The sequence below is a fragment of the Rhinopithecus roxellana genome, chromosome 20, assembly GCF_007565055.1.
Source record: "Rhinopithecus roxellana isolate Shanxi Qingling chromosome 20, ASM756505v1, whole genome shotgun sequence".
Taxonomy (NCBI): domain Eukaryota; kingdom Metazoa; phylum Chordata; class Mammalia; order Primates; family Cercopithecidae; genus Rhinopithecus; species Rhinopithecus roxellana.
In genome coordinates, this window is record NC_044568.1 from 42080463 (window position 1) to 42095569 (window position 15107).

The window sequence follows — 15107 nt, forward strand, 5'->3', positions numbered from 1 at the left end:
CTGCATTCTGCCAACAACCACGTTAGCTTGGAGGGGACCCCAAGTTCCAGATGAGAATGCAGCCTAGCCAGTACCTTGTAAGATCCTGAGTAGAGGCCCCGGTCTTCTGTGCCTGGACTCCTGGCACACAGAACTTGTGATAAGAAATGGGTGTTACAAGCAGCTAAATGTGAGGTCGTTGGTTACACAGCAATAGGAAACTAATTCAGCCCCAGAATGGTTTGACAGTAACATTATTATTATTATTATTATTATTTGTTGTTGTGGTGGTGGTGGTTGTTTTGAGACTGAGTCTTGCTCTGTCACCCAGGCTGCAGTGCAGTGGTGTGATCTTGGCTCACTGCAACTTCTGCCTCCCAGGTTCAAGTGATTCTCCTGTCTCAGCTTCCCAAGTAGCTGGGACTATAGGCGTGTACCATCACGCCCAGCTAATTTTTTGTATTTTTAATAGAGACGGAGTTTTACCATGTTAGCCAGGCTGGTCTCAAACTCCTGACCTCGTGATTTGCCCGCCTTGGCCTCCCAAAGTGCTGGGGTTAACAGGCATGAGCCACCACGCCTGGCCCGATAGTAACATAATTATTAAGCTGCAGGGCCACTGTTAGTTGCTTCTGCTGCACTTGCCCAGATGAAGGACAAAAATCTCACCCTCCAGGTTGAGAACAAGAGATCCTGAGCCAGAGCTTCCTGAACAGGCCTAGCAAATGCAACAAGCCCTCGCCGATTCTTGTTATGAGTCCCAGATGCTGCTGGCAAAAAGGACGCTGCCACCTCCTATCTGCTGCAGTTGGTGTAGTTAATGATTTCACACCGGCAGTTGCCGTGTCACTCCACAGGGTCCGGGGCAAGCCAGCCAGCTCGGAGTTTGGGGCCCAGAGTGAGGAAAGAGTCCTTGCCAATCAGCAGAGCACACCTGGGCCGGGGGCTCAGCCACACCTGCACCTGCACCTGCACCTGCACCCAGTGAGGCAACAGCCAGACAGGCTAGAGGTTTCGGCCTTCAGCAAGCTCACAGTATTGGAGCCAACACGGGCTCTGATAATCACTGAATGCAACCTCATCTTACATCTGAGGAAAGGGTGAGACCAGGAGGGTAACCTGCTGCCATCATTCACCTAAGCACCTCTTAAAAGTACTGAGGCCTGGCTGGGTGCGGTGGCTCATGCCTGTAATCCCAGCACTTTGGGAGGCCGAGGCAGGCAGATCACGAGGTCAGGAGATTGAGACCATCCTGGCTAACACGGTGAAACCCCGTCTCTACTAAAAATACAAAACATTAGCCGGACGTGGTGGTGGGCGCCCGTAGTCCCAGCTACTTGGGAGGCTGAGGCAGGAGAATGGCATGAACCCGGGAGGCAGAGCTGGCAGTGAGCCAAGATCGTGCCACTGTACTCCAGCCTGGGAGACGGAGACTCCGTCTCAAAAAAATAAACAAAAGTACTGAGGCCTGGCCTGGCACGGTGGCCCACACCTGTAATCCCAGCACTTCAGGAGGCCAAGGCAGGTGGATCACCTGAGGTCAGGAGTTCGAGACCAGCCTGGCCAACATGGTGAAATGCTGTCTCTACTTAAAAATACAAAAATTAGCCAGGTGTGGTGGTACATGCCTGTAATCCCAGCTACCTGGGAGGCTGAGGCAGTTGAATTGCTTGAACGCGGGAGGTGGAGGTTGCAGTAAGGCAAGATGGCGCCATTGCATTCCAGCCTGGGTGATAAGAGTGAAACTCCATCTAAAAAAAAAGAAGTACTGGCCGGGCACGGTGGCTCAAGCCTGTAATCCCAGCACTTTGGGAGGCCAAGACGGGTGGATCACGAGGTCAGGAGATCGAGACCATCCTGGCTAACACCGTGAAACCCCGCCTCTACTAAAAAATACAAAAAAACTAGCCGGGCGAGGTGGCGGGCGCCTGTAGTCCCAGCTACTCGGGAGGCTGAGGCAGGAGAATGGCATAAACCCGGGAGGCGGAGCTTGCAGTGAGCTGAGATCCGGCCACTGCACTCCAGCCTGGGCGATAGAGCGAGACTCCATCTCAAAAAAAAAGAAAAAGTACTGAGGCCTGATGTCCTTGGACGTTCTGAGTCAGCCCAGTGTGGACCGAGGTGGGGCTAGGGGTGTAATCTTTCTTCTTTTTTTGTTTTCTAAGGTCTCTAGCTTAGAACTTGGCAGTGTACATTTGGGACTTCCTCCTTCTGAAATCACTCAGAAGCAGTAAATGGAGGGGGTAGCAGAGACAAACCACACCTTCTTTGGGGTTAGGAGGCAGCCAAAACAGAACCACAAAATACTTGGAAGGAGGTGAGAGCAGAGGCTTTGGAGCCAGAGTGTGGACAGGAGAGAAGAGAGAGCAGTTGAGGGTGCAAACCTGCTCCAGGTGAAGAAACCCCTGAGCTGCCGAATGGGCCCCTGTTTGTAACAGTGGGGATCCAAGTGCACAGGCAGGCAGTGGAGCTGAAGGGAGAACCCCACAGCGGAGCCTGGCATGCTGGAAGCACCCTGGTCTCTGCACTGGAGAAGAGAGACTGTGAACAGCCCAGCTGCCTGTCCTCGTGGCAGGGAGAAGGCTAAACAGAAACCTTACCAAGTATGGGTGAAAATGTGGCCAGGTGGGAACTCACTGTTGGTGAGGATACTTTCGGCAATGTCACCCTCATGTCACTTTGAACACTGGCTGCATATTAGAATCACCTGGATAGCTTCCAAAAATGAACCAAACCAAAACAAAACAAAACAAAGCCTATTCCTGGGTTTCCTTTCCAAAACCCAATTCAGTCAGAATCCCTTGGAGTAGGGCCCAGCGCGTCAGCATTTTTGCAAAGCTCTCCCAGGTCATCGTAGAGTGCAGCCAGGATTGAGAACCACTGCCCTAGAGAAATTCTTTGGCCCATGCACCAGGAGACAATCTAAACAAGTATTCAAAGCAGCAGTACTTCTAAGAGACAATCCAAATGGCCATTAACAAGAGTGTGAATGAATGAGCTGTGTGTCCAAGCAGTGGAACACTGTACAGCCGTAATGAGCTATAGCTGTGCACTTCAACATGGAAGAATCACGAAGCAACAACGGCCACAAAAGCAAGTCACAGAAGTGTGTGTGTGTGTGTGTGTGTGTGTGTGTGTGTGAAATATTTCATTTACATAAAGTTCAAAAACATGCCAGATCCATCAGCCTGTCATTAAGGATATACACATACACATGTGCATATACATGATGTATACAAACGTGTGTGTGACAAAACTAATAAAGAAGCTCAAGGGGAATGGTAAAATTCAGGACCACAGCTGGCTCCAAAGAGAGACGGGAGAAAGAGGCAGGACTTCATAGTAGCAGGAAAGTTCTATTTCTTTGGCTGGATGGTGGGCATACAAGTGTTAATTTTTATTGGTTTGTATGCCTGCCATATACATGATGGATTTGTATTTTTTTTTTTTTTTTTGAGACGGAGTCTCACTCTGTCAACCAGGCTGGGGTGCAGTGGTGGAACCTCTGCCTCCCAGGTTCAAGCGATTCTCCTGCCTCAGCCTCCCAGGTAGCTGGAATTACAGGCGTGTGCCACCATGCTAAGCTGATTTTTGTATTTTTAGTAGAGACAGGGTTTCACCTTGTTGGCCGGGCTGGTCTCAAACTGCTGACCTCAGGTGATTCACTCGCCTTGGCCTTCCACAGTGCTGAGATTAGCAGGCATGAGCCACCATGCCCAACTGATGGATTTGTTATTTCTAAGAAACTTCATTGAAAAAAACCTGAAAACCCCTCACGTAAAACCCTGGGTCTTAAGGAGAATACTGCTAGCCCAGGACAAAGTCCTGCATCTCCCCAACACGAACCTGAACCTCCGTGGAACACTTGACACCATTATCTCACGCAAAAATTTTAAAGTAGAACTAGTAAGGCATCTATATAAAGCTGCCTCAGAATTATAATAACAGTGGGAGAAGGTTGCCACAGAGCAGGTGAATACTGTTTGTGACCAAATTTTTTGCTGCAAGTTACACAAATGTATAAAATAGCTTTGTGCTGAGTGGGGGTGGGGACGGGGCAGCTCTCGGGTGACTCTTACTTCACCCCTCTGGGGAAAAGCAGGGACAGAAGCCCCCACTCAGCCCTTAGTGACTTCAGGTCTCACCTTCAGTGGTCACTCCTGGTGGTCAGCTGGTGGTCTGGTCATTGGTTACCCATGGCCCACCATCCAGCATTGAGGCTTTCACCTCTGCAAAGCACTGCGATGATCTGGAGACTGCATTTAGACTCAGCTGGGTTAGAATCCTCCCTCCTTTCCTTCCTTCTTTCTTCCCCTCCCCTCTCCTCCCCTCCCTTCCCGTTCCCTCCCCTCCCTTCCCCTCCTCTCCCCTTCCCTTCCCTTCCTTTTTGATTTTCCATAATTACTTAAACATTTTTTTCTCTTAAATCATGAACGATTTCAAATACAGAGAATTTCCAGTAGACAACTAGCTTTGCTGTGTGTGATTCCGATCGCTCCTTTTTTCATACACAAGTGTTACAGCAGTGGTGAAATCCCTTCGCTGCCCTCCTAGAGGACTCCTTTGTCCTAAGCTGATGTATGTCTCATCCAAGCCTGCTACTCTGCAGAAAAGTGAATATTGAATATGTCTTTTTTATGAAATTCGCATAACATAAAATGAACGATTTAAAATAAATAATTCAGCAGCATTTGGTACATTCACAGTGTGGTGCAACCACTGCCCCGATCTAGTTCCAGAATGTTTTCATTGCCCTAAAAGGAAACCCCATCCCCAGTAAGCAGTCCCTTCCCGTCGTCTTCTCTCACCATCTCTGGTCACCACCAGCCGGTGTTCTGACTCCATGGAGTTACTTCCGACATTTCATATGAATGAAATTATACACTGTGTGACCTTCTGCAGTTGGCTGCGTTAGCTCAGCACAGTGTTTTAAGCTTCACCCATATCATAGGGCGTATCCATGCAGAAAAATCTTCCTTGTATGGTTAGACCACTTTTGTTTATCCATTCATCTGTTATAGGCCTTGGGCTGTTTCCAGCTTTGTGCTGTAGTAAATATCCCACCATGAACATGTATGGCAAGGACTAAACAAGTCCTTTGGGCCGGGCGCGGTGCCTCACGCCTGTAATCCCAGCACTTTGGGAGGCCGAGGCGGGCGGATCACGAGGTCAGGAGATCTAACCATCCTGGCTAACACGGTGAAACCCCGTCTCTGCTAAAAATATAAAAAATTAGCCAGACGTGGTGGCGGGCGCCTGTAGTCCCAGCTACTCGGGAGGCTGAGATAGGAGAATGGCGTGAACGCGGGAGGTGGAGCTTGCAGTGAGCCGAGATCACGCCACTGCACTCCAGCCTTGGCGATGAGCAAGACTCCATCTCCAAAAAAAAAGTCCTTTGAAGGCTGACTTTTTGGCTGTGACAGTTTCTCACACTTTCCTTGTTTTGGATGAGCTTGATCATTTTGAGGACTGGTCAGGGTTGGTTGGTTTGTTTTGAGACAGAGTCTCACTCTGTTGCCCAGGCTGGAGTGCAGTGGACTGATCTTGGCTCACTGCAAACTCTACCTCCCAGGTTCAAGCAATCCCCCCATCTCAGCCTCCCGAGTAGCTGGGATTACAGGCGTGCACTACCATGCCCAACTAATTTTTGTATTTTTAGTACTGTCAGAGTTTCACCCTGTTGGCCAGGCTGGTCTCAAACTCCTGACTTCAAGTGATCCGCCCGCCTCGGCCTCCCAAAGTGCTGGGATTACAGGTGTGAGCCACCGTGCTTGGCTGAAGGCTGACTTCTTAAAGCCCTGATCCCTTTGCTTGTCTGAGTATTTCACCCCTGTGGTTGCCATGCTGGATTTGGAAAAGGGCACAGGGAATATTCAGGTGATGGCAGTTCAATTATGAGGAAATGGCAGGTTTTCTTTTCTTTCTTTTTTTTTTTGAGACAGAGTCTCACTCTGTTGCCCAGGCTGGAGTGCAATGGCTTGATCTCAGCTCACCACAATCTCTGCCTCCCGAGTTCAAGTGATTCTCCTGCCTCAGCCTCCCGAGTAGCTGGTATTACAGGCACGCACCACCGTGCCTGGCTAATTTTTGTATTTTTAGTAGAGATGAGGTTTCACCATGTTGGTCAGGCTGGTCTCGATCTCTTGACCTCATGATCGTGAGCCGCTGAGCCCGACTGGAAATGGCAGGTTTTCTAAGACTGTGGTCCCCTAAGAGCAATGTGAGAGGTAGAGAAGTAGCCATATTGGCACATCCCGAAACAGGTGAGAGAGGGTCCAGTTCCATTGCTTCAAGGAGAAATAGGCTCAGGCAGGTAAGGCACGTGTGTCCAGGTCCAGTGGCCAGTCAGTGGCAAAGCAGAGACTCCAAACAGGTCCCTGACCCTTTGTGTTAAAATGCATTTTCAAAGATAAGCTTTTTTAGCTCCCACGTATGAGTGAGAACATGAGATAGTTGTCTTTCTGTGCCTGGCTTATTTCACTTAACATAACGACTATCCATCCATTTTGCTGCAAATGACAGGATTTCCTTTTTTTTTTTTTTTAACGGCTAAATAGTACTCCGTTGTGTACATGTACCAAATTTCTTTATTTATTCTTCCACTGATGGACACAGGTTGATTCCATATCTTGGCTATTGTGAATAGTGCTGCAATAAGCATGGGGATGCAGGTATCCCTTTGATATATTGATTTCCTTTCCTTTGGATAAATACCCAGTGGTAGAATTGCTGGATCATATGGTAGTTCTATTTAGGGGAGAGGGAGTGATGGGGAGAGATTGGTTAATGGGTGCAAACAAACAGCTGGATAGAAGGAATAATTTCCAGTGTTTGATTGCACAGTAGGGTGACTAGTAAACAATTTATTGCGTATTTCTTTTTTTTTTCTTTTTCTTTTCTTTTCTTTTCTTTCTTTTTCTTTTTCTTTTTTTTTTTTTTTTTTTTTTTTTTTGAGATGGAATTTTGCTCTTGTTGCCCAGGCTGGAGTGCAGTGGTGTGATCTTGGCTCACTGCAACCTCTCCCAGGTTCAAGCGATTCTCCTGCCTCAGCCTCCTGAGTAGCTAGGATTACAGGTGCATGCCACCACATCCAGCTAATTTTTTTTGTATTTTTTAGAGACGGGGTTTCACCATGTTGGCCAAGCTGGTCTAGAACTCCTGAACAGGTGACCTACCCACCTTGGCCTCCCAAAGTGCTAGAATTACAGGTGTGAGCCACTATGCCTGGCCTTTTTTTTTTCTTTTTGAGACAGGGCCTCCCTCTGTCACCCCGGCTGGAGTGCAGTGGTGCCATCATGGTTCACTGCAGCCTCGACCTGCTGTGCTCAAGTGATCCTCCCACCTCAGCCTCCTGGGTAGCTGGCAGCACAGGCGCACGCTACCATGCCTGGCTAATTTTTGTGTTTCGTAAAGACTGAGTCTCACTATGTTGCCCAGACTGGTCTCAAACTCCTGGGCTCAAGTGATCCTCTCACCTCGGCCTCCCAGAGTGCTGGGATTACAGGTGTGAGCCACTATGCCCGGCCTATTGTATATTTCAAAATGGCTAGAAGAGAAGATTTGAAACATTCCCAACACAGTGAAATGGTAAATGTTCAAGGTGATGGTATCCTGATTACCTTGATCTGATCATTACGCATTGGACGCCTGTGTCAAAGTATCACATGTGCCCCATAAATATGTACAATTACTATGTGTCAATTTAAAACTTTTTAAATGTACCCACAGGATTTGAATTGATGGAGGTGGCTGAGTGACAACACAGAGCAACCAAGGCCACTGAAAGAAGAATTTATTACTTGCATCTCCCAGGAGAACAGGGCATGGCACACATGCAGGACCACACACAGGCTCCACAGGGGGAGCACCAAGTTTGGTCAGGAGGCTAAAAGGAAGGTTCACAGAACAGCACAGGCCACAGCCTTTCATGGGGTTTCCACTTGAAGGGCAAGGCAGGCCAGGGGAAGCAGCCCAGGTCTGGCTAGTTGGAATAATTCCAGAGGGCCTTGGGCATAGGGGCTGCCCCTAGTTGTCTCTACCCGGCTCTGGGTGATTTAGGGCAGGGGAATTACTGGCTTGGTGTGAGAGTTACATATAGATGGTTGGGGGGGTCTGTGATCGGGATTGGTAGGAGGGTTTGTAACTATTATTACTTTCAAAAACTTGCAAAATCCGGCTTGCAGGGGAGGTGTAAATGCCTTTGGCCCTGTGATTTGGCCCTGTGATAAATGGATGCCAAATAGAACAAATACAGTCTCTGAGAAAATACAGGGAAACACCCCGGCCCACAGCTCTCGGCACTGCCCAGGTTGCTTCTGGAGTTAGTGGCCCTGCTAGTCCCAGCAGCATTTCTTCCTTCTTCCTCTTCATCCAGCAAACCCCAGGCAGTGTAATTGGTGGTTTCTTAGCTTCTGTTCCCCCAAGAGGAGAGCTGGCCAGCTACAGACACCCCTGCCTCAAGGCCTAGTGCAGTTACAACCAGATGTGGCTGATCCCAGCCCCTGGGGACAGCGATGGGGTGGGAGTCCAGCTGGTGGGGTCAGGGCCTCTGGCACATCAGCCTCAGAACTTCCTCCTAAGAGCAGAGTGCCCTCTGGTGGGCCACTGGAGAACAATCCAATTCTAATTTCCACATTTGGAGATGAGATGTGTTTCAGGCCTGGTTGTTACGGCTCCCCAGGAAATTTCTCTTTCCCCGCTAGTGCCCCTTGTGGAATTCACCCAAGCAGCACTGATGAAAATGTATAAATCAAATATACACTATGCACAAAGCTTTTTTCCCTCCTCATAAATGAGTCTGGTACTGTTTCCTGACCCAAATACCTGTTCAGTGAGTTTATTGGGTAAATCACCCAAGCAGCTCCAATTACAAGGGGCAGAGTGTGGTCAGGATTAGACTGAGGTGAGCGCTGGCAGCAGGTGGAGGACACACAGCCCAGGTTCAGATGCAACCAGAGAGACCAGGGCTGGTTGTCTGGCTGCCGGGGAGGCAACACTCAGTTGAACGTTGAAGAGAAACTGGATTTCAGAATAGTAATCCCAGCACTTTGGGAGGCTGAGGCGGGTGGATCACTTGAGCTCAGGATTTCGAAACCAACCTGGCCAACATGATAAAACCCTGTCTCCTCTAAAAATACAAAAATCAGCCAGGTATGGTGGCATACACCTATAATCCCAGCTACTCAGGAAGCTGAGGCATGAGTATCCCTTGAACCCGGGAGACAGAGGTTGCAGTGAGCCGAGATCACACCACTGCACTCCAGCCTGGGGACAGAGCCAGACTCCATCTGAAAAGAAAAAAAAGCAGGGGTGGGGTGGGGGAGGAGGGGAGGCACCTATCAGTTGAAAGAAGCAACGTAAGTCTGGCACTCCTCCTCACTTTTCACCCCGACCCTGCCCATTCCTCTTTTTCCCTCCCAGCTTTCCAATCATGGCAGCCTCCAAGTCACACCTCCTTAAAATGCCCTGAGGTCACATGGCAGTTGTCCTAGCTCTTGCATCTCACCATCCCCCAACTTGCGCCGGATGCTGCTTGTGAATACTTGGATTCTGAATCGTGCATTTTGTTGCCAGTCCTGGATCCACCTCTTCCCTGCCTTTATGCAACGCCCCCACCCTATCTCACTTTCAGGGACCCTCTGGCAACTCCCCACCTCCTCACAGGCCTCCACGGCAGCTCTACTTATCTCAGCTTATAATATGGGCTTCTGAGTAGGATTTCAGTAGGGGGGAAATAAAAGGTCTTGCTTTTTTAAATGAAGTTTGCTGGAGGCCAGGCGCAGTGGCTCATGCCTAGGATCTCAGCACTTTGGGAGGCCAAGGCTAGTGGATCACATGAGGCCAAGAGTTCAAGACCAGCCTGATTGACATGGTGAAACCCTGTCTCTACTAAAAATGCAAAAAAATTAGCCGGGTATGGTGGCAGGCACCTGTAATCCTAGCTACTTAGGAGGCTGAGGCAGGAGAATCACTTGAACCTGGGAGGCGGAGGTTGCAGTGAGCTGAAATCCAGCCATTGCACTCTGAGAGTCCTTCCAGCTCTGGCCTGCAGGGTGCAGGGGTCCAGACCCCGACCGTCGCTGGCCTTTGCTATCTTAGGAGCTTCTCCTTGCCTCCCTCCCTTTTTAGATCATCCTCCACCGGGTGGATTCAGAGGACAATTTTCCATGAAGAACTCAGACTGGGCCACCCCTAGGACTCTAGGTCTTAGGCAGTTGTTCAAGGGATCCTCCTCGGCATCAGGACAGGAGATGAGCCCATCTGCGGCCGAAGAGACCCTAGAGTCACAGGGAAGCCAGTTCACTGGTTTTATCAACGTTTTTATCGCTGTTCTTGTTTTAATCCTGCCCCTACTGGAAAGTAGACTTGCGTTCTATCATCTGCCCTGCAATGAGTTGACTGGCCACAAGGGGGCAGAAGGAGGCAACAGTAGGGCCTGGAAATTGCCCTTCTAACCGCAGCCCTGCCAAACAATGCCGGCCACAAGGTCCTCAGAAGAGAAGGACCCATGCCCCTGCCGCCAAACTGTGTTCAGAGAGAAGCCACGGCCCCATCGCTGGTTGGGAGAGTGAGAGAAGTAGAAGGGAAGGCCCTGATTCCTCTGTGCTCAGCCCGTAGCTGGGCATGGGCAGGGGTCTGGGGGTGGGGTGTTCTGAGCCTCTAGTCCCCATCTTTTTGAGCACAGGGGTGCGGGGTCCCCGGAGTGGCTCACGGGGCTCTCAACCTAATGGAGGAGCTGGGACTCACACACACACACACACACACACACACACACACACACACACACACACACGAACCAATGAGAGAACCATGAGGAGCAGGGGTCGGCTTCCGGGCAGTCCCTAAGAGCTGGGGGAGTGAGTCGGGGGGCGGCTGTGCTGGGCCGGCTTCCTGCAGGCTGGGCGCAGCTGAGGTAGTGGGGAGGTCAGCCCGGGCCGGGTGAGGATCACACTTCAGTCAGGAGGAACCACAGGGCCGCGTGGTGCCCGCCTGCCTGGGGCTGGAGGGGGCTAGGAAGGTAGCTGCAGGCAGAGGTCCCAGGGCCCCCGCAAGGACCCAGGACCCACAGATCCCCCTTGCTCTGAAGCTGGTCTGCAATTTGAGCGGGGAGAGGGAGCCAGGGCCAGGAGCAGCCGGGCGAGCTGGCCTGCAGTGAGTGCGGGGGGAGGCAGGGACAGGGCTGCAAGGTCCCGCCACCCTCGGTCAGGGGGCTCCCCGGCACTGGGCAGAGCTGTGGCCTGCGGCAGGGTCCTGGCCAGTCTGTGAAATTGACTCCAGCACCTCGGGGAAGCTTGTCCTCAACTCCACGTGGGGCAAGAACAGGAGCTGGGCTAGAGGGAAACCGGGAGACCTCGGGGTGGGTGGGAACAGAATCCAGCCACCGCCTCCCAGGACCCCGCCAGCCCCGCCCGTGCCGGGGCCTCTCACCAGGGCCTCCCCTCACTGGTGCGCGGTCTGCGGAAGCCACGTGCCCCTCTCAGCCTCAGTCTCCCTTTCCAACCTGCACAGGGCAGAACCAGATGTTCTCTGAGGACCCTCCCAGAGTGACAGGCTGGAGTGGAAGTGCGTCTTGCACTGTGGGCACGAACACGCTGACACAGACTGAGGAGAAAGAATTTAATCTGGGCCCTTTGTGCCCATGGCTCCAGTTCAGACAAGGGGATGGGATCTCCCTCACTGTGGCGCTTCTTTGTCCTTGGAAGGCCTCCCCTGGACCCATTTGCTCAGGGTTGGGGCAGTGAACACCAACGGTGGAGGTCCCAGGTGGTCCCAGGAGACAGTCAGGAGTCTGAGGTGAGGAGGCTTCAAGACCTCTAGAGGCTTTGCAGGTATTTAAGTGCCTTCTTCACTTTCTTGTCGTTGGGGTCCGAACAGATGGCCTTGTTCTGGACAGTTACAAAACTACAGAGAAGGAGGATGTTACCAGGGGTGGCAGACGGGGAAGGGCTCCCAGGGACTGGGAGCTGTGCTGACCAGGATTCCCAGGGACTGGGAGCTGTGCTGACCAGCCGCCCTGTGCTGACCAGGATTCCAAGGCTCCAAGAGGGGCAGGAAGTTGCTGCAGTCACACGGGGCATTGGTGGCAGATCTGGGACTTCAGGCTCTGTCCTGAGTGACATCAACCCTCCCAGGCAGCCAGGGCTGCAGGACCTTGTGCCCACCCCTCAGCCTGCCCATGCCCCCAGACGGCCTAGAGCCTGGGACGTGGAGACTGCGGGCAGGGCTTAGGCCCAGGCCAGGGGAGGTGACCACATTGCCCCTGACCAGCTTTGTGACCTGGGGGTGTTCATCGCTTCCGGGGCCTCGATTTCACCACAAATCAAGAAACAGGTTGGACCTCATGGCCTGCAGCCATTTTGGGTCCCACAGCATGGGGAACATGAACTGCCCCAAGGAGCCTGCAGAGGTCAGGGAGGAAGGCCCCACTGTCTCTTCCCTGCTCCCCAGTGGCTGTCCTGGGAGCTCCTGGGAGCACTTGCCCCCAAGCTTGGCCCTGAGGAGCAGGGTAGGGCCGGGGGGGACTTACACAATGGCATCCCTGGGACAGTCCTCGGATGTCTGGTACCATGTCTTCAGCTTTCTAAGGGGAATGGCTCCCTTGAAGTACTTCAGGCAGCACTCCCGGCCCACGTTGGTCCCTCGAGCTGCAGGGAGAGGAGCGGGGCAGGGGTGTCTGTGAGTATCTGGGTGTGTGTTGCGGGGACTCCTGGAGGCTGTTCATGGAAGATCTGCATGTGCGTGTTCATGTGTGCACCTGTGTGTGGTGACTGCATGTGCATCGCTGCCTATGTGTATGTGTGTCTGTGTGTTACCGTGCACAAGTGTGTGTGAGGCCTCTGTGTATGCTGTGGGGGTCCTGTGTGTTTGTGGGTATGCATGTCTGTGTGTGTCTGTGGGGGATCCTGTGTGTCCTGTGAGTGCCTACGTGTGTGTGTCTGTGTGCATCCCTGTATGTCTATATTTGGCAACCTTATTTCATCTTCCCTTTGCCAACCTAATATAAGAATCTCTTTTTCAGGCTGAGACCCGAGGCTCACGCCTGTAATCCCAGCACTTTGGGAGGCCGAAGTGGGTGCATTGCCTGAGGTCAGGAGTTCGAGACCAGCCTGACCAACATGGTGAAAATCCATTGGTGGCGTGGTGGCTGGGCCCCTGAATTACCAGCTACTTGGGAGGCTGAGGTAGGATAATTGCTTGAACCCAGGAGGCAGAGGTTGCAGTGAGCTGAGATCGCACCATTGCACTCCAGCCTGGACAACATAGCGAGACTCCATCTCAAAAAAAAAGAATCTTTTTGTACATGCTTTTGGAACTAATTATCCTATCTTTATGCTGATTCCTTCGTTGTGCATAAAACCTGTTAATAAAACAGAGGCTAATAAATAATTTTGAGAATTGTTCATTTTCCATTACACAACTACAGCCACAGCCCCCACCTCGCAGCCATTGCAGTCGGAGCTGTGCTCGCTTTGGACCTCACCAAGCCCACCCGCAAGAGCTGGGTCATCATCAACATTTTTCTCTGCTTATTTCCCTCAAAATCCTAGTGCTGTGGGCTTCTCATGTCTTTTGTGGGAGTAGGTGGGGTGTAAATAATACACAAATGTGTGTGTTGCTGCAGTGGTCTTCATGCCCCCAACTCCTGTCCTCCCGGTGCCCACCCCTGGCCACCTGTCCCCTGCTCTCACCTGCATGGATGTGCTGCAGAGAAGCCCCCAGGAGGAGGATGACCAGGGCCAGCATCTTCAGTGGGGCCATGGTGCCAGGAGCCCAGGAGGGAGTCTCTGCGTGCGGGTCCCTCTGCTTAGGGAGACACCCTGGTGAGAGTCGAGGGTGGCAGTGACCTATTTAACCTCTTTGAGGGTCTTGCCCCGCCTTCTGTCACCTCCTCATATCCTTCCCTAGACCAGCGAAGTTCGAAGAATTTGAGATGATTCAGGAGAAGTCCAGCTCTTGGAATATTTGTGGATTTCCAGAGAAGGGGCACTCAACTACAGATGGAGGTGGGGTACATGTATCTGGAGCCCATGGCAGTGATATACTTCTCCTTTCAAAGGCGACATTTCTCGGTTCCTCTATTAGAATTGAAAAGCCTCCATGCACAGCTGGGTTCATCTCTCTGGGGCTGGAGAGCGTCCTTCATGCATGGTGGCTTGAATAGGGGAGCAGACGGGGGTGTTGGGGAGTCAACCAGGCAGAAACCAAGCAGAGCTCTTCTGGACCATGAGTGAGCTTCAGGGTGCTGTCGGGGCCACCGCGGCTGCCGGGCACAGGCACATGGGCATCACTCTGCAGGGAGGTCCATGCTTTATCCGCCTCCGAGAGGCTGAGGCCCAGCCAGGGCACAGAGCAGCTTTGGCTGGTGTCCCATCCCAGGCGAGGCCCTGACCGCAGGAGGCAAGAGCCCGGTGGCGCTTCGATCACCATTCAGTCCAAATAGCTCAGGAGACCACGTTCCCCTAAATGGGATGCCTTACCCTAAGATACAGAACAGAACGAAGGGGTCCGTGGGAGATGCTGCTTCTCACTTCTAGCAGAGCTGTGTCCCGGAGTCAGTACTAGATGCCTGGTCAGGGTCCAGCCTGAGTCAGGCCCTGAGCTGACTTTCCAGGCACCCCGGCTCTTTGCAGGGCAGATGACAGAACATGAGTCCACTTTCCAGTAGGGTCAGGAATAAAACAAGAATTGCAATCATAAGGAGGTTGATAAAGTTGGTGAACTGGCTTCTCTGTGACTCTAGGGTCTCAGCCCCAGGTCACAGCATCCCTGCAAGTGGGTCAGTCCCCCGAGGAAATTGCCAGTCACCCTGTTGGGGCTCACAGGAGCCTGAGCACGGGCATCCCTTCAGTAGGATGAGAATCCCATGGCCTTCAGGTGGGCAGCACCAGGGAAGGGCGGCTCCAGGCAGGACAGCACCTGGACTCTGATTGTGACATGGGGGATCTTGGCCTGGCTTCACCCTGTCCCTGCATGACCAGGGCCAACTCAAAATGATAGCACTGCCCCTCCAAAACAAGGCACAGCTGCCTTCCACCCTTTCACAGTCCACCCTGTGTTAATCACTGTATCTTTACAAAGTTTTTCACTAACGTCACGATAACAGCAACAGCCGCTATTTGTCGTGAGGT

The 15107-nt window shown here is 51.9% G+C and overlaps 1 protein-coding gene across 1 annotated transcript; it reads right to left on the reverse strand.

Annotated features, from left to right (window-relative positions):
* Positions 1 to 11587: 11587 nt before the first annotated feature.
* CCL17 (C-C motif chemokine ligand 17) lies at positions 11588 to 13795 on the reverse strand. The gene is made up of 3 exons (XM_010365479.2): positions 13668 to 13795; positions 12506 to 12623; positions 11588 to 11880 (listed from the first exon to the last, which is right to left on the reverse strand). The coding sequence occupies exons 1-3, from the start codon at positions 13735 to 13737 to the stop codon at positions 11793 to 11795; spliced, it is 276 nt and encodes a 91-aa protein (XP_010363781.1). The 5' UTR covers positions 13738 to 13795; the 3' UTR covers positions 11588 to 11792.
* Positions 13796 to 15107: the final 1312 nt, after the last annotated feature.